Source organism: Podarcis pityusensis, assembly GCF_964106645.2.
Source record: "Podarcis pityusensis genome assembly, chromosome: 1".
Taxonomy (NCBI): domain Eukaryota; kingdom Metazoa; phylum Chordata; class Lepidosauria; order Squamata; family Lacertidae; genus Podarcis; species Podarcis pityusensis.
The window spans coordinates 49,901,002-49,922,643 of record NC_138028.1 but is presented as its reverse complement, the minus strand read 5'-3'; the positions used below and the strand labels follow the sequence as shown (position 1 = coordinate 49,922,643).

Sequence of the window (21,642 nt, the reverse complement as noted above, 5' to 3'; positions counted from 1 at the left end):
AACAGCTCCCTAATGAGTGAATGTCTCTGCTATGTGTATTTGTGGCACTCATCCTCTTAATATTTAGGAACACACTTTATCTTAGATGTACATTTTAAAGTGCAACATTTGAAGTGGCTCTGAAACATTATTTGCCAGCTATGAACTTAACTGGGACCTTTTTCATGCAAGTGTAAAGCTGAGCTTAGGGAACTTGGAACCAATCCGCACATTGTATTTTGGTATTCTCTGGTCCATACTTGTATGAAAGCATGTGCTTTGTAACGCGGAAACTGCTGGTTGGCCCAGTGCACACTGGAGAGTCAGTTCCTGTTATCAGCCTCTCAATGAATGCATTCATGGGGGGAACCCCTACAGTACAAAAACTATTTTATATAAGTACAGATACACACGTGACAAAAATAGCTATGACTGGTACTCAGCATGACAGACTGTGGCACATCCATATTTTACTGAAGGCGGCGTATTAGTGTACAAATTAATACAAATGAGATATATTCATGGAGCCTAAGGCTGTCAGTGGTTACTAGTTATGGTGGCTATGGCTAACTATCATATCTGAGGCAGTATGCCTCTTAATACCAGTTGCTTGCAATTATGAGTGAGGGGGCACTATTGTGCTCAAGTCCTGGCTGTGGGCTTCCCAAAGGCATCTGGCTGGTCACTGTGAGAAAAGGGATGCTGGACTAGATGGGCCTTTGGTCTGACCTAATAGTCCTGTGAGCAAAATCCTGGAATTCTTGGACTCTAGTGGTTGACTAGTTACTAGCTGAATTAGGGCCACATGCATAGTGGTAGAAAATTCTTAGTAGCATGTTCACAAGAGATAACCATACTAATAGGTCTAGAAGAAACTAGAAGAAAAAGACAAAAGTTTCTCCATCTCTCACAGCACAGCTGCATTAATGAAAATGGCTGAACTGCGAAGGCCAGCTTTTTCAGTAGGTGGTGCTATGTACATGCAGAACTCTTTACCTTAGTGCAGGGGTGGCAAACCTTTAGCCTATAGGTCACAGATAACCTCTCCAAAATCTTTCTGTGGCCTCCAAGGTTCTTTTTTTTTCTTAGTGAATTAGGAGAGCTGGGGAAAAAATTCACATCAGGCAACCAATGTGCCCCTTTGACCTCTGACAACTGTTTGCTTGTAGATCAGAAAGAGGGAACACATTTGATCTCTCCATAGCTAGAGCAACTGTGAACAACCAAACAATCTTTCTTGAGGTTCGGAAGGATTGAACATGCAGCCAAGGTAGGACGACAGGAAATGAATACTACAGCCAGACAGAAAATGAATACTACAGCCAGACTGTTTTAATACACAGGCCTGGTTTCAGCTGATCTTCTTTTATACAAGCAATACAGCTTCACACTGGTAATAACGCACAGTGAGCATAATGATGCTTTGTTCCCATTTCTCACTGAAGGGAAATGGGTCATTCACAGTTGCTTCCTCCATCTTCTACTCACCCTTCTTGGATTTTAAACAGCTATTAGTTTTTCTGCTGTTTTGTGTACCACGTAAAGGTGATACAACCCTCTGCTGTATGCTTAAAAGGCTGCACTGGATGGAATGCATGACTGAATAATTACTACCTTACAGTCACCGTTACAGTAATTAAATTGACAACATTGCTTTAAAAATGTTTAAAGGTGTTGATCCAGTAAGAGGAAAAACTATTAATACTTCCTAAATTGTTCAAACAAGATGACCCTGATTCTAAGAAAAGTAAGATGTTTCATTTCAACTGTACTTTCCTTAAGGGCATGATTCCTTATGTCCCAACTGGCTTCTAAATGAAATTCTGCCTAATACTCATATTTTTATGCAAGTCATTTTGTTGCAAAAGAGTCCACTTTGCTTTCCGTTTCTGGGGAGCACCTACAATGTACTGAAAGCCATTTTGTAAAAGAAAACAGCTGGTTTAACCTCCATTTTTCAATAAATTGAGAACTTGGTAGTGATTTGTACATGAATACTGATAGGGGTTATGAAATTGCTAACTACTTACTAAAGATGAGTTATAGTAGAAAGCACTCTGAAAACAAATGTGAGTTGCTGTGGCATTACAAGAAGCAAATGCAGTATCTGAAATGAGGGAATAGATGGGAAAAACAGCAAGCAACAGAGTGTCATTATACAAGTTTATTATGTATCCATACCAAGGATGTGCTTGTTTGTTAGAGATGCCTGAACTGGCAAAGCAATTCTTATGCGATACACGGCCTCATCTAACAAAAAAAAATAAGTTATAGCAGAGTTCATCTAATATGATCAGGGGGATGGAGTATATTTTCTTATAAGTAAGGGTTTAAGCATCTGTAACATTTTACTTTAGATGGTTATAAAATCATCAGTAGACATTAATGAGAATTATAAGACCATAAAAGTTAGGACATTAAATTAGTCATAGCCAGCATATTTGAAAAAATACTGCCTTATGCGATCAAGCAATGTTGTGATGGACTATTATAATTGCTTTAATACAAAACATGGAGAACAGATACATCAGTGGCTACTAGCAGAGGTAGCTTGTACGTAGCCCTATCAAAGTCTATATTTAGAAATGTTATACCCATTTCTAATAGGCTGTGGAGATGAAAGACAAAGGAGGAAATATCACCATCTTTGCTTCACTTATGTACTTCTTTGTGGCATTGGAATAACCATTGTCAGAATATAAAATGCCAAGGCTTAATGAATCACTGGACTGAAAAAATCCGGTATACAGACAGGGAAAGCTAAGTGTGTAAGTGTACATGTGACCACACTCACACCAAGTATTCCAACTGCTCTGGGCAAAGAGCAATGCCGTTCTTTGTATCCCTCCAAATGAACTCTGGGGTATGACTGCATTTGATGTGCAGTGGACACTCGGGTTGCGAACGTGATCCATGCGGGGTGCACGTTCGCAACCCGCAGCGTAGCATCTGCACATGTGTGGGTTGCAATTCGGTGCTTCTGCGCATGTGCAAAGCGTGATTTAGCGCTTCTGCGCATGCGCGACCGCCAAAACCCGGAAGTAACCCGTTCTGGTACTTCCGGGTTTCGGCGGTCCGCAACCCGAAAAAACACAACCTGAAGCGTATGTAACCCGAGGTATGACTGTACTAGCTTTCCAGAAAGGCCTAGACAGACCTCATCCTTAGTCTGACAAACTTACCATTCATGAAAGGAAGTAAAACTCACACAGAGGTAGGAAAAGTGATCAGCAAGAGGTTAATTTAAATTAAGAGAGGATGACAAGGAAAAATAAAGAACCAAGGACAGATTACAAGGTGTACCTACGAACACTAGGCCACTGTTTAATACATATGGGCATAGCCGAGGGGAGGGGCAGCTTCTCCCCTAAATCAATCAAAATCAATAAACTTCAATATATATCTGAGGTTCTGCCCCCCTAACAAAAGACTGCTCCCCGCTAACAAAAATCCTGGCTATGCCCATGTTTATACAATTAAGAAATTTTATTCTATCTTCTAGTCTTGGCAGTCGGAGCAGTCCTCCTTCTCATATTCTAGAATTCATGTACCACCTAGCCAGTCATGTGCAAGCAAAAACAAGAATGACACAGAAAATTCTTCTCAAACAGTTTAATAGCAAATAAACAAAGGGAGGTACCACACTTGGCATATACAAAATGACTTCTTGTCTGTGTGTCTGTGCAATTAAAACGGCATTAGGTTCCCCAGTGGGACAAAAAGAAACCACACACAAAAGGAAGAAAATTCCTTAATACATACTCGCTTGTTCCAAACTTAACAAAACTTTCATTTTTAAATCCACTACACAAACTCCGTGATCAGAAAAGCAACATGTGCTTCTGTTTTTAAACCATTAAAGTAAAAGCCATAATTTTCTACAGAGTACAACACAATTTCACACAAAAAGGACATTTTGCAAATCAAACAAGAAAAAAGGAACAGCTCAAACAAGGAAAGAAAAGCATTGCTACAACAGAATCACAAATTTGAGTTGATTAAATCCTGTTACTGCAGAACAGACTCTACATTTGGTCATAGTGGCAATTTGTTTTCTTGTCACATTTGTGAATCACTTTACATTGTTTTCTAGTAGAAAAGCCCAAAAAACTGTACAAAACCCCTAGTGTTAAATACAATGTGTGTACCAATAAAAAAGCCCACAGGTTTGTTTCCAAAATGTAAATTTTCTTTTTTTTTTAAATTATTCACAAAAAGCAGCCAGAAATAAAAGGCAGCTGCTGCGTTACTGTCTCAAATTCATTAAAACCACCACAGAATAATTAAAACAACCAAAGAAAGAAAGGAAAGAAGAAAAGGAACATCCAACGTTTGGCATTTTGGTTTTCTCCAGAGATTTTTGTTTCCACAGGCTCCCCCAGAGTTCCTCATGAAACTATACGTGCATTGTAAAGAAATGTATTGGCAAAATTAATCAATACACTGCAGGGTCTCACGTTCCCTGCTATCAGACATCCCTGTGCATTGTGACTGTGAGCCTAAGAGCAACTATCTCACAGCTGTATACCCAGATATTGCAATCATCTCTTTGCAAGCAACTCTCACCCTCAAAAGTTGAAGATCACAAGGTTGAGGGAACAGCTACCTATGCATATTTATCTAACAAGCATGGAGAAATATTACCCACCCAACAATGGAGCAGGATTGTTTTTTGCCCTAAAGACTAGAACACTCCATATGGCCTAGAGACAGGTCTCCCAAACACCCCTACTCTATGAAGTTTTGCTCACATTTCTTTCTCCTGTCTGAAGTTCCTTTATAGCTTCCCCAACCCTTTGCCCCTTGTGATTAGGCACCTACCACAGGAGTTTCTTGCAGGTGCTGTGAAACCCAGTACTAAGTCTCAGCTTCTACAGTAGGTCGTTTATGCGGGAAGGCTGACGCATGCTTCCCAGAGAAGGATAATCCGTGCTATTTCTTCATCAGGCCAGAAAAAAAGAAAGAAAGACTGCATGACTCCTTACCCAATTTAAGAACTTAAAAAAAAAAAAATCTCTGTAGAGATCATCCCCCAGCTAAGGCCCCTGAGAAAAGGAGCCGGGGTTGGTACCCTGTTCAGGCAACAGCTATTAGGCTGTTATATTGTGCTTGTCGCTTGGGGAAAGAGTCAGCAGTTCTGTGCCTAAACTTACAGATTCCTTCTATGGGATATGCAGAACATGATACTTCAAGTGTAAAGACTGGAGAGCAATCAAGCTTCCATCCACTGAGCTTTAATGGTGCTAAACCTCACAAAGCAAGCCACATATTAAACAAGAGGTACAAATTAAGGCTACCCCAAAAGAGCTTTAGCTCCAATGGATCTTAGAAGCAATATTACTGCAAACACCCCACACCTTTCCTTCTATCCCTGCCACCGCCACCACCACCTGAACAGTGCAATCAAGCCCCCTGAGACCTTTCAATAGCTGTGATGATAGAGCAAGGTGCAGATATCGTGTAAAGCAGTCTAAATGCACAGGAGATGTCATTACGTGACATATGACCACAAGTCTGGCATCCAAAAAAGGATAGATCTGAAACCTATTGAATTACTCAGTTTTTGCACAAACTATAGAAAACAGAGGTGAAGGGTGTTTATATACACAAGGTTGTGAAGAACACAGCAGGAAACATGCAAAACGTTTACAAGGGCGTTATTTGAGTTTTTAAAGGAAAAAAAACAAAATCTCACATTTTAATGAGGATACTGTAGTTACAAAAAACTAAGCATGCTAGGGTTTAACAAAATACAACATCAACTTTGATTAAATTTCACTGCAGACAAAGGCTGATAATCACACAGGAAGGAAAAAAACAGTAAGTGCCAGGGCAAAAATGCAGCTACAATCAGGAGAAAGTGTAGTTCAAGTGTTTTCTGCTGAGGCTACTCAAGTCAAAGAATACATGCTGTCTCCTCAAGCACAGAAAATAGATTCAGCAAAATGTGACCAGAAGCCTCCTAAATTTTTAAAGTCGCATCATTTTACCTTTTCCTTCAAAGATTTGTTTTAAAACTAAGCACACAGAAAAAACTAAGCCTAGAAAGTGATTGGCTGTATGTTCACAGAAATACAATACTCCACGAGGTATGCTAGCAAGGCTGCTCTGAAGACAGTTACAAAGAATCAGAATCACAAAATCAAGTGGTTATCTTACGAAGTTCTAGAAAAATAGAATTCTTTTATATTCAAATGCAAGTTTAAATATTCCCCTTCAGCAGTCTTTCTAGCAAAACCAATTTGGCAGCACAAAAAAGAAAAAAAAGAAAAGAAAAGAAACAAACATAATAAAAATACACATCAGCATCAAAAAGTCAACACAAGGTCAAAGGTGAGAGTTCAAGCATCAGAGAAGCTGAAGAGACAAGGATTTGGACGATGTACTTGAACGCCACATCGACATGCTTTAGGCACAACGATGAACAAACGGCAGGAATCTAGAAAAAAAACAAACCAGAAAGAAGGAGACCCACTGAGTTACACAGAGCAGTACATCCAAACAGAGAGAGAAAGAGAGTGAGAGTGAGAAAGAGAGAACAAGAATGGGCACTGTACAATGAGACCTCTTGGGGAGGGGAGTTGACAGGGAAGGGCAGCACATGCCAACAACAAACAAGTAAAAGTTGAAGTGCATAAGACACCAAATAAATATCAAAACGACCAGAAACCAGATAGAAGTAGAGGCCTGGGATTTCCTTTAGACACTAGCTGCAGAATGGACTATGGCTTAGTGGCATACAGACAGCTGTGCAGGCACCACAGCCCTGAGCCAGTGCTCCTGCTACCTCTGCTTGAGGAAGACAACACAGAACTCCTCCTCTGTTAGATCTTGAATCCATAAAATGTGGTTCCAGGGTGATTTTAAGAGATGGGGGGACACAGGAGGAACCACTGGGGTTGATGGTTGAGTATACTTTCTTCTTTCCTATCATGCGACATACATAGGCAGTAGTAGCCTAAGAAATCCATCCTCTGTTTCAGCTATTCTTTAGGAAACAAGGATACTGGCTGTTGGTTTTAGAACCAAAAAATGACATAAGATACATAAATAGAAGTGAAAACCCTTTGAAATAGGAAGGAATTAAGACTTTATTGCAAGTCAAGACTTGCCTCAGCTGAGCCCTTTTTATTTAATACCTACAAATAAACGTTTGCAACTGTTTCAATAAATAAATCCTTCTCCCTGACTTTGTGAGGTGGAATTCTGGGCTCTCATAAGTTCTACAGTCACTGTTACCAGTTTGAGTGGAAGGAATTTTGTCTGAGCATCTTGACATTTTCTCAGAATTGATAGAATCTCCAATAAGGGTACAACATAAGAGATGTGATTTGCATGACAAATACATTTAAGCATTCTGGTAATGACATGGAAAACTGTCTGAGGCAGCATGTGATTACTGGAAAAAGCAGGCTTGTTAGGTTTACTGTAACTTTTATTCCAATTACAATTAAAGGCATATAATATTCTGATTTAAAACATACGGTTGCATTTCATTTCAGTGTTTAAAAGTTTATTTTTCTATTTGTGTGTGTGAATTCCCAAATGAAAACTGAGCTTCTGTTTACAAGTGCTAAGCTATTCTACTGTCTTAGATTTTTGATCTTAACATGTACATCAAGCAGAATCTGAAAAGTAGATTCTGTCTCTCCCCCCCTCAAGCCCCCAGGACACACTCACAAGGCTGAAGGATATACATATATTTACTCAAGTTAAAATGTTACAGAGGAAATGCACACTATTGTGAGGCAAATTTATCAGCAGTTGTTGGGAGCCTTTTTTTAATTACAAAAATAAGGCTTTTCTTTGGGGGGGGGGGTTTGATATGCCTCAGGAATGCCAAAGTCAGCCCAAAATACTTTTCAGTTCAATGTTTCTTCTTTTATTGATTCCAGATTTGTCTCTGCATGTTACCAGACACCCAATTTATTCTGAGAACTTGTTTTAATCTAAAATACATCTATGATTGTTTTAGGTTAAATACAACTTGATACATAGTAGCCTGTATTTCTTAATAAAGAACAACTAAAATTGGCCGTGCTTTCCAGTTTGATCCCTTTGTCATAGTGGATCAAACATAGATAATAATCTGGTCTCCTACAGAGGGATAGGCAAAAAGGTAACATTCAGGGTTTTATGTCAAAGGATCTGTTCAAACTTGGAAAGGAAAAAGGATGGAGGAAATTAAAAACTGTGCAGAACAACCCACAACGTGACAGATAGGCCGTAATCCTAAAAGTGGAAAGCTGAATTTGTGTGTGCAATTTCCTTGCCAATAGAGAACCTACTCCAGAGACTTAGTTTTATTACTTGTTTTGAAAAGCATGAATGGGCAGATCAGAATTAAACTGAGGGAGGGGAGAGGCATATGGAGTTAAAGTCCTCTAGTTAAAAGTAATTCAGAGCACCAGCACGGAAGGCGCAGCAACTTTGCCAATACACACCAGAGTCCTGATTTCTGGAATTTAACCTGGAAAGTTTACTTTGGCAATTCTCAGGTGGGATGAGAGCACTCACATAAATCATACTTCTCAGATTATAAAACCATCTATACCCACTTGCTGTCATGTTAATTTAACAGGAGGTAATTTGCCTCACAGTTTCCATGATGAGAGCATATATGCTGTTTAGGAATATTATGTACACTAAATAAAAGGGTGAGCGAACAGATAATTCACAGAAAACCAATTTGGGTAGTCAAAACAAAAACAAAAATGTAACTGAGGGAGCAGGGGAGAGGAAGTACTGGGAGAAGTGACTATAGAGAAACTTGAGCACAGCTTTCCCTCTCCACTAGTTCACAGCATTAATTCTTTTCCTATTTAGCAGCTTTTCCAACTGCAGACAGGTCACTGAAAGTCAGTAGTTTCAATCATGCACATTGCTGTATGTATGTGTAACACAATCACATTCAGGATTATGCAAAACCCTGTTTTTTCCAGTGAAATAATTTAGATAATAAATATTCTCCACCCTGGAGCAGTATAAAACTTCTATAAAAATAGAAACAACATTCTTGGTTATATCAGGTTGCAAATGGAGCAGCTGCTCCCAACCATGACACCCGCCCCCCGAAAAGTATATTATTTATTTTTTTTAAAAAATCCCATGACAACTCTGGAAGCCTCAACACTCCAATACTCCCCCCCACTCAGAATATCAGGACACAACTTTTCCTAGTGCACAAAATTCAAATGTATACAGTTCACCTAAATGTATGCATATGCTTCTGAATAGACCCAAATACTGAACACAGAAGGGTACCATATGCCAGCATAAATGGGAAATTTGGCAATCTGACCATTCAACCTTTTTTGCCACCATTCTGTGTGCTTTATAATACTGACAGTTTGCATCAACAATACTTCCAAATTCACGAGAAAAATATTACTTGAACCTGAGAAGGAAGGCCCAATGCATCTTATACTTCTGAGGTTTGATACACCAGGGGACCCAGTCCCTGGTTATGTTTGATTTCCAAGTTTCTGGCACATTCTTAAATGGCATTTCAGGCTCAACAAGCCTTGTGGCTCTTCCTGACAGAGTGAACTGAAAGCCTTAAAAAAAAAAAAAAAAAAAAAAACAACCCTGCTCCCCTAAACACGATTCCCAAACACAAAATTTGTGGGTTGACTGGGGTGCTGTGAAAAAAACATAATAAAATGGGGCCAAAGAGACGAATAAACTGAGGACACAGGAATGCAGTGAATATATATATAACACCGTTCATTTCCTCACAGATAGAGGTGGCTTTTTGTAGCTTTAGAGCTAGCTTCTACACTGACTTCTTGCCATGGCTGAGGCCAGAATGTCAAAGTTCCCTTTAGTCCCATGTCATCAGTGTGTACAAAAAAAACCAAAAAAACCCCCACCCTTTAACAATTTGGCAAATTCATACGTGTGGAAAAAAATAAGCGTGTATTAGAAGGGGAAGAATTCTGAGTTGTGAGTTAAAATATATTGGGTGATAAACAATAGCAGGATCAAGATCCTGTGCAGCAGATTCAGCCCTTTGTGTTTTATATTGGCACATGCACTCAAAGGAAAACTGCAATGTAGCAAAACAGCAACATACGAAAAATCAAACTATATAAGCAAAAAATGTGATCTTTGGGGCAGTATTATTCTGGATGTTCAGCTAAAGAGTGTGTGCAAAAAAGCAGAATGTCAGGAATCAAAGAACCATGAGCTTATTTAGAAGCCATCTGTCAGTTTAGTACTTAGGATTTAAATAGTGCTTTATGAACACTGATTCTAGTAATATCTTTATGTACAAGCTGTAAAACTGGGGCAGAAGCCGCAAAGGAAATTCAATCAAGACATACAGAATTTGCAGCAGATCATGAGCAAATTGTGGGGCTAAGATGTATACCTCCATTATAAATTGCCTAGTTTCCATTAAACAACAAATACTAGAAAATTGGAAGTATCCAATTTTTAAAGGTTGTTCTGGCTGGATTGTAAATGTTTGCTCTAGAAACACAATTGGATCATTTTGTAAGCTGACCACACACTCATAATTACTGCAGTTTTCCTTTAATACATGAATCTGTTCGCCCAATTACGTTTTTCCCACCCTAGTGACTGATTCAGTATAACATTCTCCCATAAGGCATTAATTAAGTAAAGCTGGGCAAATGAGGATTTGGCAATGTTCCTTGAGGGTCTGTTCACTAACCAGCCACCAAGTGATTTGGATTCAGAATCTCTCCCTCCCTCTTTTCATGGATATAACTTGGGGTCTGGCAATAGGTCTTTTCTCCTTCTTAAGTCTAAGTCATGCAATGTCAGTTCCACTTGCACCTGGTATCTCCCCATCTCCCCAAGGTGGCTGGCATTGGTCCTTCTCAAAACACACTGGTTACAAACACAGCAAACTTAAAAAAAAAATAATCAGCGATATGGCACCTAAACTCCAAAGTAAAACACTGGAAACAGAATCACAAACTCGTCCTCCATCCGAAGAATTCCCAGTAGAGGCTGCAGCTGAGTCTTCGGGGGAAGATGTGCCAGTTAGAATGACATCAATCAGCTTCTGTGACTGTAAAAATACAGCCTTAAAGAGTTTTTGAATCACCAGGCACACTCCTCCCCAACTTACCAGAAGATCCTTCTCACTCCAGTTCCAGAGGGGAGGGGCGCTCAGTATGGCTTGCTGTCATTCTTAGAGCGCTTGAGCTGTACTTTCAGTCGCTTCATGCCAATTTGAAATCCATTCATTGACTGGATGGCAGCCTGTGCAGAGACTGGATTGTCATAACTTACAAAACCTAAGAAAAGGAAAACATACATTTAAAACATTTATGGTCAGACTGGAGTGGGAATAACCCATTCTGTTTTTGTATCTTGACATCATCATTTGTGCTTGCATTGGTACTGCAACCATGAAGTGTATGAACTGTTCATAGGTTTAGATAATATAAGAGGGCTACGATTTTTAAAATCACAAGGGAGGCCAGTTTCCTTATGACTCAAACGAAAGAGTACGCAGGTGCTTTTCTGAGCTATAGTAAATAACTTCTTACACAACAGTGATATTTTATGTGAAGTGTAAGTTGCAGAGTTTGAAGTTCTGCTTCAGCTGCTTCTAAACATTAAGTTCAGTACAGTATTTATTAGTCCAGTACAGCCAGGGATTGTGACCACCAGACAGGGTGCTGTGTTAAGGAGAGCTGAGATGACTAGTGGCAGACAGCTGGTAAAACGTAAAGTGTTAGTGAGTATAAATAGGGAAACGGCTGAATTCAGTACAATGCTAAAGGCTATAACCAAGTAGAGTGTGTTTGGAGATTGAACAAATAGGCATTTTAATCACTAAATTACAGAGCATAGGAGGATTCTGTCAAGTTCCCTTCTGCTGAATTTAAAATTCTGTTCCCAGGAAGGCAAAACACATCAACACTAAATATACCTGCCTGCAATTATATACCCAGTTAAATACATACAAGTCCCACCAATGTCAATGGGAATTGCATAGAACTGAGTAAGTAGTCAGGACTCAAAGCCACCAGATTATAAGATTATGTTAAGCAAAGCCAATAGTGCACTCCATTAGAAAACTATCTGCTTATTACGTAGAGTGAGGTGTGAGCGCAAGTGAGATATGGTGGTGGGGTCTATTTTCCCTTTTGGAAGCAGCCCTTGGTGCCTCCTGGAGTGCCATTCTGAAAGGCCTCTGACGGACTACTGTGGGATGGAAGAAACTGAAAAGCTCTGTGCAAACACAGAACACCATATCCTGATCCAAAAGGGTTTCATAAACCTTGTTTTGCTACCTATCTAGGTCTGGAAAAAGCTAGGAATTGTGTTGAAAATGCCAAAAAGAGGACCTGTCTGATAGCAAAGAAATTCTAGTATTAAGAAGGTAATTAAAAGGGTAACTAGGATAAAGTTTTGATGTCATACAAAACATGTGCCAATTATTAACTATTCTTTTCATGTTTACTTCTGCTATAATACGTTATGTTACATACCGGAGGGTATCACCTGCCTCCACAATGAATCTACACATAAGCCACTGTGTCAAAACAATCTACATTAGAACAGAAGGAGGGAGGCAGTGATGTGATAAGTTGGTTCAAAATCGGCAGAACAAGACTCATACATCTACAAAAGGTGTTTCATGTGTTTGAAATAAGTTAAACACATGAAGAAATATTGGGATGGGTTGTCAAGCATAGGTCAGGCCAAGCTTTATGGTTCGTGGGCTGCATTCCCACTGGTGAGTATGAAGCTGCACAGGCTTGTCCTCATTACCAAAGATATCAATGAACTGGTGAATATCAAGTTATCAAAGAAGTTTCATCAGATATTACTTCATGAAGGGGCAAAATCCTACAATGTAGCAAAACAAATCTTCATGGTCTGAATCTCATTAAGCTAGGTTTTGAGAGATACAAGTGGCTCATGTGATTCTATCATGCTCACACAGCAGTGAAGAGCTATGCACACAAAAGTTGCTTTCATATTAATTTTATCTTAAGGAAAGGAATTAAGAACATTTCTGCAAAATATACCCAACATACCAAAACATTTGCTCAGATTAGTCTGCTTGTCAATGAAAACCTTGGCGGAGACAACATTCCCAAAAGGCATGAACATCTGCAGCAAATCTTGGTCCCCAAACTCCTGGGGGAGGTGGTAGATGAACAGATTGGCTCCCTCTGGACCTTGAAAATATCCATTTAGAGAAAAATTCAAAGAAAGCACAACTCTTTAGCTATTAATATTGAAGCAGAGATCAAAACCCTTTCTGCTCTCAAGAGCTAGGGATGGTTCCAGAGTACTAAGAGTCATTCAACTCAAACTTGGCTCTGTCAGTGGAAAAGTCCACTTCCTGCCAAAAAGCTATAGCTTTTAAAAATGTGTCTTCTCAGTCTTAGTTTCTCACAACTTCATCCAAATGTGAAATGAATCTTTACAGCTAATTATGTGGGCACAAAACTAGCTTCCAAGTTCCTACACCTTCCTTTCAAAGCCAGTCATCAACGATGCATTTACCATGAGCACACCAATGTGCTCTCTACATTCTCAATAAAGTCAGTGTCCTACCACCTTACTAGACTATTGTACAGACTGAAGTTATTGTGTATGAAATGCACCGCTTGAAATATGAAAACCATTCCCCACTTTCCCAGGAATCTGGAACTGTTAAAGATTCTAAAAGAAGGGATAAAAACAAAATTTATGAAGGTTTTCAAAATTAAATGCAGCAGTGAAAGGAATATACATATATATAGAGAGAGAGAGAGTGTGTGTGTGTACCTGGATGCGTAACAATAGCCAAAGGCTACTAGAAACAGTCTATGTCATTAGCCATTTGAGGCCAGGGAGCCAAAATATTTGATATTTTAACATAATGTTTGTCTGTGGTTTCTATTGTTTCTCTCTCTTGCAAAAGTACAGGACTCTAGCTCTTAGAGAACCAACCTTCCCACCACTGTCTTTCACCTACCTTCCTTTTGACTTCCAGCTGCACCAATACTTTGCTGCGTTAACAGACTCTGGTTGTAAAGTGTGGGCAAAGCTGCTGCGGCATATTGCTGGATCCCAGAGTAAGCCTGAGACAGGGCCTCCATAGTGCTCCCTGTGCCATTTGAGAGACCACCACTGCCTAGTCCACCGTTTAAGGCTGCCATTCCTAAGCAGAAAATTTGAATAAATGTCAGTGACTGATTTGTCAACCAGTTTTAAAATCATATGTTATTATTAAGGGAAGCTGAGAGGCAACCGGAACAAAGGGCTCATTCTTTTCTTCATGCTAAACATACCTGCTAAAGAGCCAACGTTGAGGCCTGCAGTAGCCCCTGCCAGTGTTTGCAGTGCTCCAAGAGAAGCCATTGGGTTAACAGAGGAGCTGCTACTGGAACTGGGTGATGATCCTGCTATTAAAATGAAAGCATTAGACACCAATAGCTGCTTCCAACGCAATCACATCTTACTACTTTCTCCAAAATGTGCACTAAAAAATGTTGCGTAGAAGGTTTCAGTAATTTATACCAAGGATAGTTAAAATACCAAAACTTAAAATTCCCCAATTGTGTACAGCAGTGTATTTTTATGCAAAATGGAAGCCCTGGGATCTGACCCGCTGTAAACTCATATGACCCCAGAAAATTCAGATTTAATCATGTTTCACATTATTGTATGGAACTCTGAGCATATTAGTACATGTTAATCTTGGGGGTGCAAACCTCAAAGCCTGTTTCACTGGTAACCTTGTGCCTAGACACTAAGGCAGGCAGGGGTCCGCATAGTTTACAAGCCAGCCATTATTTGAGGTCATCACCAATTTCATCCTCAGAATCTCTGAAATGAAGAGATGCCTTGGGAGATGGAGTCTCTCTCATGTGTATGGTGTATGGAGAAAATAAAAAACCAGCAGGACTGCTGAGAAGGGACCTTTGTTGTTTGGTAACCTGCTTGGAAACCACAGTAGAAATGAGACCTCTGGGTAGGGACCTGCACAGTATTGGGTGCCTTGCTCAACAGAGGCTGGGAACACTTGCCCTGATCAACTGGCAGCTAGACATGTTGATGCATGCACAATGGAAGCTGATCTGACATGAATTTGTACCATGCTGCATTACTGACATTTGAGTTCTACTACCTCAGAACAGTTGACTGCTCAGTAGTTGATCATGATATACCCAATCAGTTCCCAAGTACTTCCCCCTTCCTACACTGTAGCACAGAGGTGGGGGATGTCTGGTCCAGGACCAATGTGGCTGTCCAGGCCTCTCTATCAGGCTCTTAGGGCTCTTCACAGGCCACAGCCCTTCAAAGTCTTGCTCCTCACCCCCCTCTAGTTCTTCTGGCCTGGCTGGAATGTGTCCTTAAACTGTAATAATACCTCTTGCTTGACTGGATGGAGAGATGCATGTGTTAAAACATCTGACCTTTTGCGTGACTGAACTGTAGCCTACTGTACAAAGGTAAAGAGTCACATCCATTATCCCACTCATCACTGGTATGCAGGCCCCAGAAGGCTGCCCATGAGAATGTGACCCTCAGGTTGAAAAACGTTTCCCACTCTTACTCTGGCATCGGACTTGCTAGATAACTGGGACCACTTTAGTTTCCATTCTTTCTCATGAAGTACTTAAATGAAATCCCTTAATTTCCTTCAAAGTCACCATTCATTTCCATGTATCAAAGTTCAGCACTGCACTTTGGAAATGCCAATGCGTGGCCTGGTGTGCCTGCATCTGTGATCAGAATGCAAATTATCTTCTCACAACTAATTATGACATGCAACCCTTCTCTCAATTCCACTTGACCCTGCAATAATCTAAAGCAAGTTGAAAATTGGAGAATCAGAAGATCAACTATATTCTGAAAAAGAACACCTTCTTGTGGAAGATGGCTTTGATGTTTGAAGACTACTTCACATGTTAAGCAAAAATGCATTTTATTTACAGATGCAACATATACCCACTTCTATCACATATACTGAAGGCACCTACACTGATTTGTTTCATGTTCTGTAAACAGCAGAAATGTGTTTTGGGGAGGCAGGACTAATCAAGTCTCCCCACAAAAAAGCTTATGATTTAATGAGTAGCTGGCTCATTGTCATGTGGCCTTAAGATATGCAAAACTGTATTATACCAAGACATGGCTCTCTTACCTGAACTGGTGAGCACACTTAAAGGGCTGTTAGAAGAATTGAGTGCAGTGGTACCACTTGGTGTGCTCTGAGCTGCGCTGGCTGCAGCTGCTAATGCAGCTAGGTTCTGTAACTGCATTGCATTCAATCCTGCAACACATCAATGAATAGTGTTTCTGTTCTGGTACCACTAAGCACTAAATCACTAGTGAACCCAGCAGCCTATTTCTCCAACAGCATTCAGAAGTTGCTTTATGGAGGAGAGTGAAGCCTAACATTCTCAAGCACCACAAACTCCTGATGCAAGAAGGTTTTTTTTTACTAATATTCTCACCTACAGGGCAACAACGTAAGGAGAGCCTACTGGATCAGGCCAACAACCATTTCATCTGGCATCCTGTTCTCACAGTGGCCAACCAGGTGATTGTGAGTAACCTGCAAGCAGGACCGGAGCGCAAACAGCACTTTCCTCTCATGCAATTTCCAGCAAGTGGAATTCAGTATACTGCTTCTGACCATGGAGGCAGAATACAGCCATCATGGCTAGTAGTCATTGAAAGCCCTATCTTGCATGAATCTGTCTTATCTTCTTTTATAGTCATCTAAGTTGGTGGCTATTACTACTTCCTGTGGGAGTGAGTTACATATTTTAACTATGTGCTGAGTAACAAAGTACTTTCTTTTATCTATCCTGAATCTTCCAACATTCATAGCATAGGCAAAGGTCAGACAAAAGCAGACTTTTGCAGTTAGTAAAATGATAAGGAAATGCACTAAAAAGTGTGGGATTAATGGGGAGATATTTAACCATTCTGCAACCAACTCAAGATGAATGCAGCATGAATGTTATTTGACATAAAAGCTCATCAGAAACAAATCAGAATGAATGCTCAATGAAGTCTAGACATTGTCTAACATCTGTGTAAGCCTGGTGCAAGCAGATCCGGATGAATTGTGGGCACTACAATTTAAGGAGGATACCGACAAGCTAGAACACGTGAAGAGGGTGACCAAGATGATAAAGGGTCTGGAAACCAAGCATTATGAGGGCGTTGGGAATGTTTAGCTTGGTAAAGAGGAGACTGTGAGAAGATATGACAGCCACCTTCAAATATCTAATGGCTAGTTACATGGAAGATAGAACAAGCTTAGGAACTGAACCAATGGATTCAATTGAAAAGAAACAAAATTCCACCTAAACATCACGAAAAGCTTTCTGACGGTAAGAGCTATTCTACAGTAGGACAGGCTCTCACAAGAGTTGGTGGACTCTTTTTCCTTGGAAGTTTTTAAGCAGCAGTTGGATGACCACCTGTCATATATGATCTAGTTAAGATTCCTGCATTGCGAGGGGTTGGACTAGATGACCCTTGGTGTTCCTTCCAACTCTACAATTCTATAATTCCATAATCTCTCCAGGGACTTAACCTAAATGGTGCAGGAGTTACTGATCATGCTGTCCTACATTTCCCAGTTACAACTGCCAATGACTTGAAATCCCTGTGAATGCAGCATGTTAAAGAGGGACTCTGTAGTACAGTGGTACCTCTGGATACAAATGGGATCCGTTCCGGAGCCCCGTTCTCATCCTGAAGTAAACGTAAAACGTCATTTTGAGTGTCTGCGCATGCGGTGAAACCCGGAAGTAACACACTCCTTTACTTCCAGGTCGCCGTAGAGGCAACCCGAAAATACTTAACTTGAAGCTACTTCAACCCGAGGTATGACTGTATCTCGTCTGGAAAAAGCAGAATTCAAATTATTCTGATTCACAGAATTGCAGAGTTGGAAGGGATCCTAAGGGTCATCTAGTTCAACCACTGTTCAAACAGACCATATCAAGCGGCACACAAAGCAATAGCATTCCCAAATACCATTAAAAGGGTGAAATCTCACTGCCCACATAACTGCATGCAAAATGTTCTCTCTCAATTCGTGGCTCATGTGCCACTGATTGTGTAATTGCAAAAATGCCTCACACCACAGAAAACACTACGCACATACTAAAGACAGAAATAATGAAGAGGCAGTGCAGAGAGAAGAGTAAAAATGCTGACCACAGCTGTATGTTCTTCCCCTTATTCACTGTATTGACATTAACCTGTCATCCCACCTCTAATTCAGGGTATGAGGTATGCACCATCTAATTTTATACATTTTTATCCTTTACAATATTGTTCCATGTGGTTCTTCTCCATTACCCTTAATACTTTCAAATGAAAAGCTTATTAAAGATAGCTGTGGCTCTTCACTGATGATTGTAGTCTGTTGTTCAAAAGCAATATTTTAAAAATAACTTTACATTTAATATGTAAAGCTTTTGTTACCCTGATGGTAAATTGTAGGTACTGGGACAGGAATTTTTTGCCTTATTTTGCTAATTTTCTCCATTCTTAAAAAAAGAGAAGCTATTAGCTGTAAGAGATACAACAAAAAGATTGCTCAAACACAAAAGCATAGATGCTAGACAAGTGATGTGAGGTGGAAAAATTTCTGAAGTTTTCTGGTGCTTTATTTTTCTGTGAATATTCTTAATTTTATAGATTCATTAGTAACAATGAATGGGTGCCACTTTCTATTTTTTAAAGCTATATTTATGAAATACAACTAAAAACAAGCATGTCAAATTAAGTTACTCTAGTAAATTTTCTATTGCAAACTGAATCCCCCTCCCCCAAAAATAAATAAATTCCAATTGATTCCCCTCCCACAGAAAATCCACATTACTGAGCTAGACATATGTAGATTCTAAAATTAAACACAGCTTGAAATTCACTATATAAAGTGAAGCAATATTTTTCCTATTATTGTCTGACCATTACAAAATTTCCAGAATAGATAGAAAAATCAATATATTAAATATGCCTGAGAATGAGGAACATGAGTTGGACAGTCACCTAACTGCACCTGTACTTCTTACTTCTTCTGCATTTAGAACACTTCCTGCACATTTGAAATAAAATCCTTAGAAAAAATGAAGAGGCAGTGCAGAGAGAAGAGTAAAAATTCAACTCCAGACTCTTCTCTGTCATAAGCAACTGAGAGCCATCTTCACTGACATTAGTATATCATACCACACTTTCTTAACAGCGTTCTCATGATTCTTTTTCAATATGACATTGAACCTACTTTCAGATTCCAAGAGGCAAGGAAAGAAAACACTCACCTCCCATTGGGTGGAGGCTGCCCAGTGTGTTCAGATTTCCAGAGGAGGCAGCTGCTGTCTGCTGAAGGAGCTGTAAATAAAGCTAGACATTACACCAAAAACAGAACAAGAGTGAGAATGAGGGCTGGCTCCACTTCTGGGAGACACTGCACTACACCACAGCCAGAGCGCCGTCCTAAGTGGAATAGCCACTGTTCAAACAAACCATATCAAGCGGCACACAAAGCAATAGCATTCTCAAATACCATTAAAAGGGTGAAATCTCACTGCCCACATAACTGCATGCAAAATGTTCTCTCTCAATTCGTGGCTAACGTGCCACTGATTGTGTAATTGCAAAAATGCCTCACACCACAGAAAACACTACGCACATACTAAACACAGAAAATAACACAGATCCTTTCTGTATTTATGCCAAATGAAAACCTTTAGAAGGCCAGTACTTCAGTCCTCATGAAACAGTGACAGATCCCTCCTCACCAACCTGAGCACATGAATGCTATTAAATGGTATCAACTTAATTACCTACACTCACCAACTTGCCCATGAAACACTGAGTTTTGCAACAAAACACCAGCACAAGGATTCTTCTGCTACAAGTAATTATTGTGGATAAACCGAATGATTTTGCACAGAAACTGCCAGGGAAACTCACTGCTAAGTACTGGGGTCCAAGTGTGTTCAGTCCAGCCAGGTTTCCCCAAACTGATGCAGCACTGATTTGTTGCATCTGCTGCTGGAGCTGCTGTGCAATTCGTTTCTGTTCTTTATCCTTTTGGGTATCTGCAAATTTCACTACGATGGGAGAAGAGCATCCCTGCAATATCAATTCACATAATTATACTTTATATATTACCTCCAAATGCCACAAATAACTCTGATCATTTAGAAAAACACACCAATATTATTAAAGCAATCTCCTAGCTTCCAGAGTTCTAGCCCTGTTTTCCCATGTTTTAAAGTTAATGTACCTTATCAAATTTATCAAAAAATTGGAGATATGTGTGGGCGTGCCAGTAGCGGGGGTTCAAACCAAGAAACAACACAGCAACACTTAGAAAACTTCAGAGTTACAGAACCTTCTGCTCTTTCCAACAGTTAAGGCCAGTGTATGCTCAATGCAAACTATCCCAGTTACTCTAAATAACGTTTCTTACCTCCATGGTCTGTGCTTGGTGCATTGCTTTGATTGCTGTTTGTGCCATAGCTCTTGTTGTAAAAGTTACAAAAGCACAACCTGGGAAGATAATAGGATCAAATTCACTTGCTAAGTTTACACAAACCTTTTACAAAAAAAGGGGAGGTGGACATTCTGCTGACTTCAAAGATTTAAAATGCTTTCCAGTAAGATACTTTGGGTGTGAGAGATCTCCAAAACGATCATCAATTTCATACCAGCTCCCCATGCTTACCTCGACTTAAGCCATCAGGACCCCGTAGAATTCTGCATTCTTCAATCTGCCCAAAGGAGGAAAACATCATTCTGATATCATTTTCATTGCACTTCTTTGATATCATCCCAATGAACAGTTTCCTGTCTTCCACAGCTAAGAGAAGAACAAAAAGGAAAGTCACTTATCTGCCCTGACTAAAGAAGTAAGTAAAATTATATAAATAGATTTCTTCACAGTTTATCTACAAACACACCCCTCACCGTATGAACCCCAAATTTTCTCCATCTGGTCCCCCAAGCCCTTGAAGCAGATTTTGAGGGGGCAGGGGGGCTGTAAGGGAGAGGAAGTGAAGTTCTGTTCTGTAGAGTAACTCCACTAGCAGAACAGGAGCACTGGATACCGTCATTTAGATTAAGAATTGATTAAATAGAGAGATCTTCTCATTGTACATTGCTATTTGGCATATTTTTGTTGGCAACATTAATAAGCTGTTCCAGTACACAAAAATGTAAAACCACATTTAAAATTTAAACCACGAATTTAAACCATGAACAACTTGTTTGTTCTTGAACAAGCTGATAGACAAATGAGCACATATTTGTATTTTATATAATTACATAATTTGTAACAAAGAATGTATTACACATCAATAAACCACAGAAAATGAAAAGCTGAAGTAGTCTACAGTGCAAAAAACACTGACCAGCTTTTATTACTAAGAAATTGATCATCCTTTTAATATAAATAGAAGACAGTGATTTCTCCTTTAACATAGGTGGATTTTACAAAGTACCGTATTTTTCGCTCTATAACACGCACGAGACCATAACACGCCCGTAGTTTTTAGAGGAGGGGAAAAAAAAAATTCTAAACGAAATAGTGGATATATGATTTTTGTGGTTCATGCTGTGGCCACAGACATGTGATCTGACAGTGAGTTTGGAGTAGCCCAATGCAAAAATCCTGAGGATCCATGTGGATCTATGCTTTGTAAC

General features: G+C 39.7%; 1 protein-coding gene across 13 annotated transcripts in view; it reads right to left on the bottom strand.

Moving 5' to 3' along the window:
- Positions 1 to 3,576: 3,576 nt before the first annotated feature.
- The window catches only part of CELF1 (CUGBP Elav-like family member 1), a 38,953-nt gene continuing 20,887 nt past the window's right edge, over positions 3,577 to 21,642 (bottom strand). For 5 of the 13 annotated variants that reach the window (XM_081021029.1, XM_081021022.1, XM_081021024.1 and 2 more), the window contains 9 exons: positions 20,666 to 20,800; positions 20,411 to 20,490; positions 19,909 to 20,070; positions 19,254 to 19,335; positions 16,109 to 16,237; positions 14,250 to 14,363; positions 13,934 to 14,119; positions 13,005 to 13,148; positions 3,577 to 11,249 (listed from right to left, as the gene is read on the bottom strand). In XM_081021029.1, the coding sequence (XP_080877155.1) occupies positions 11,122 to 11,249; positions 13,005 to 13,148; positions 13,934 to 14,119; positions 14,250 to 14,363; positions 16,109 to 16,237; positions 19,254 to 19,335; positions 19,909 to 20,070; positions 20,411 to 20,490; positions 20,666 to 20,800 (1,160 nt within the window). In that variant the 3' untranslated portion in view covers positions 3,577 to 11,121. The remainder of the gene's footprint in view (positions 11,250 to 13,004; positions 13,149 to 13,933; positions 14,120 to 14,249; positions 14,364 to 16,108; positions 16,238 to 19,253; positions 19,336 to 19,908; positions 20,071 to 20,410; positions 20,491 to 20,665; positions 20,801 to 21,642) is intronic. The other 8 variants (XM_081021023.1, XM_081021026.1, XM_081021027.1 and 5 more) reach the window with 8 other exon arrangements.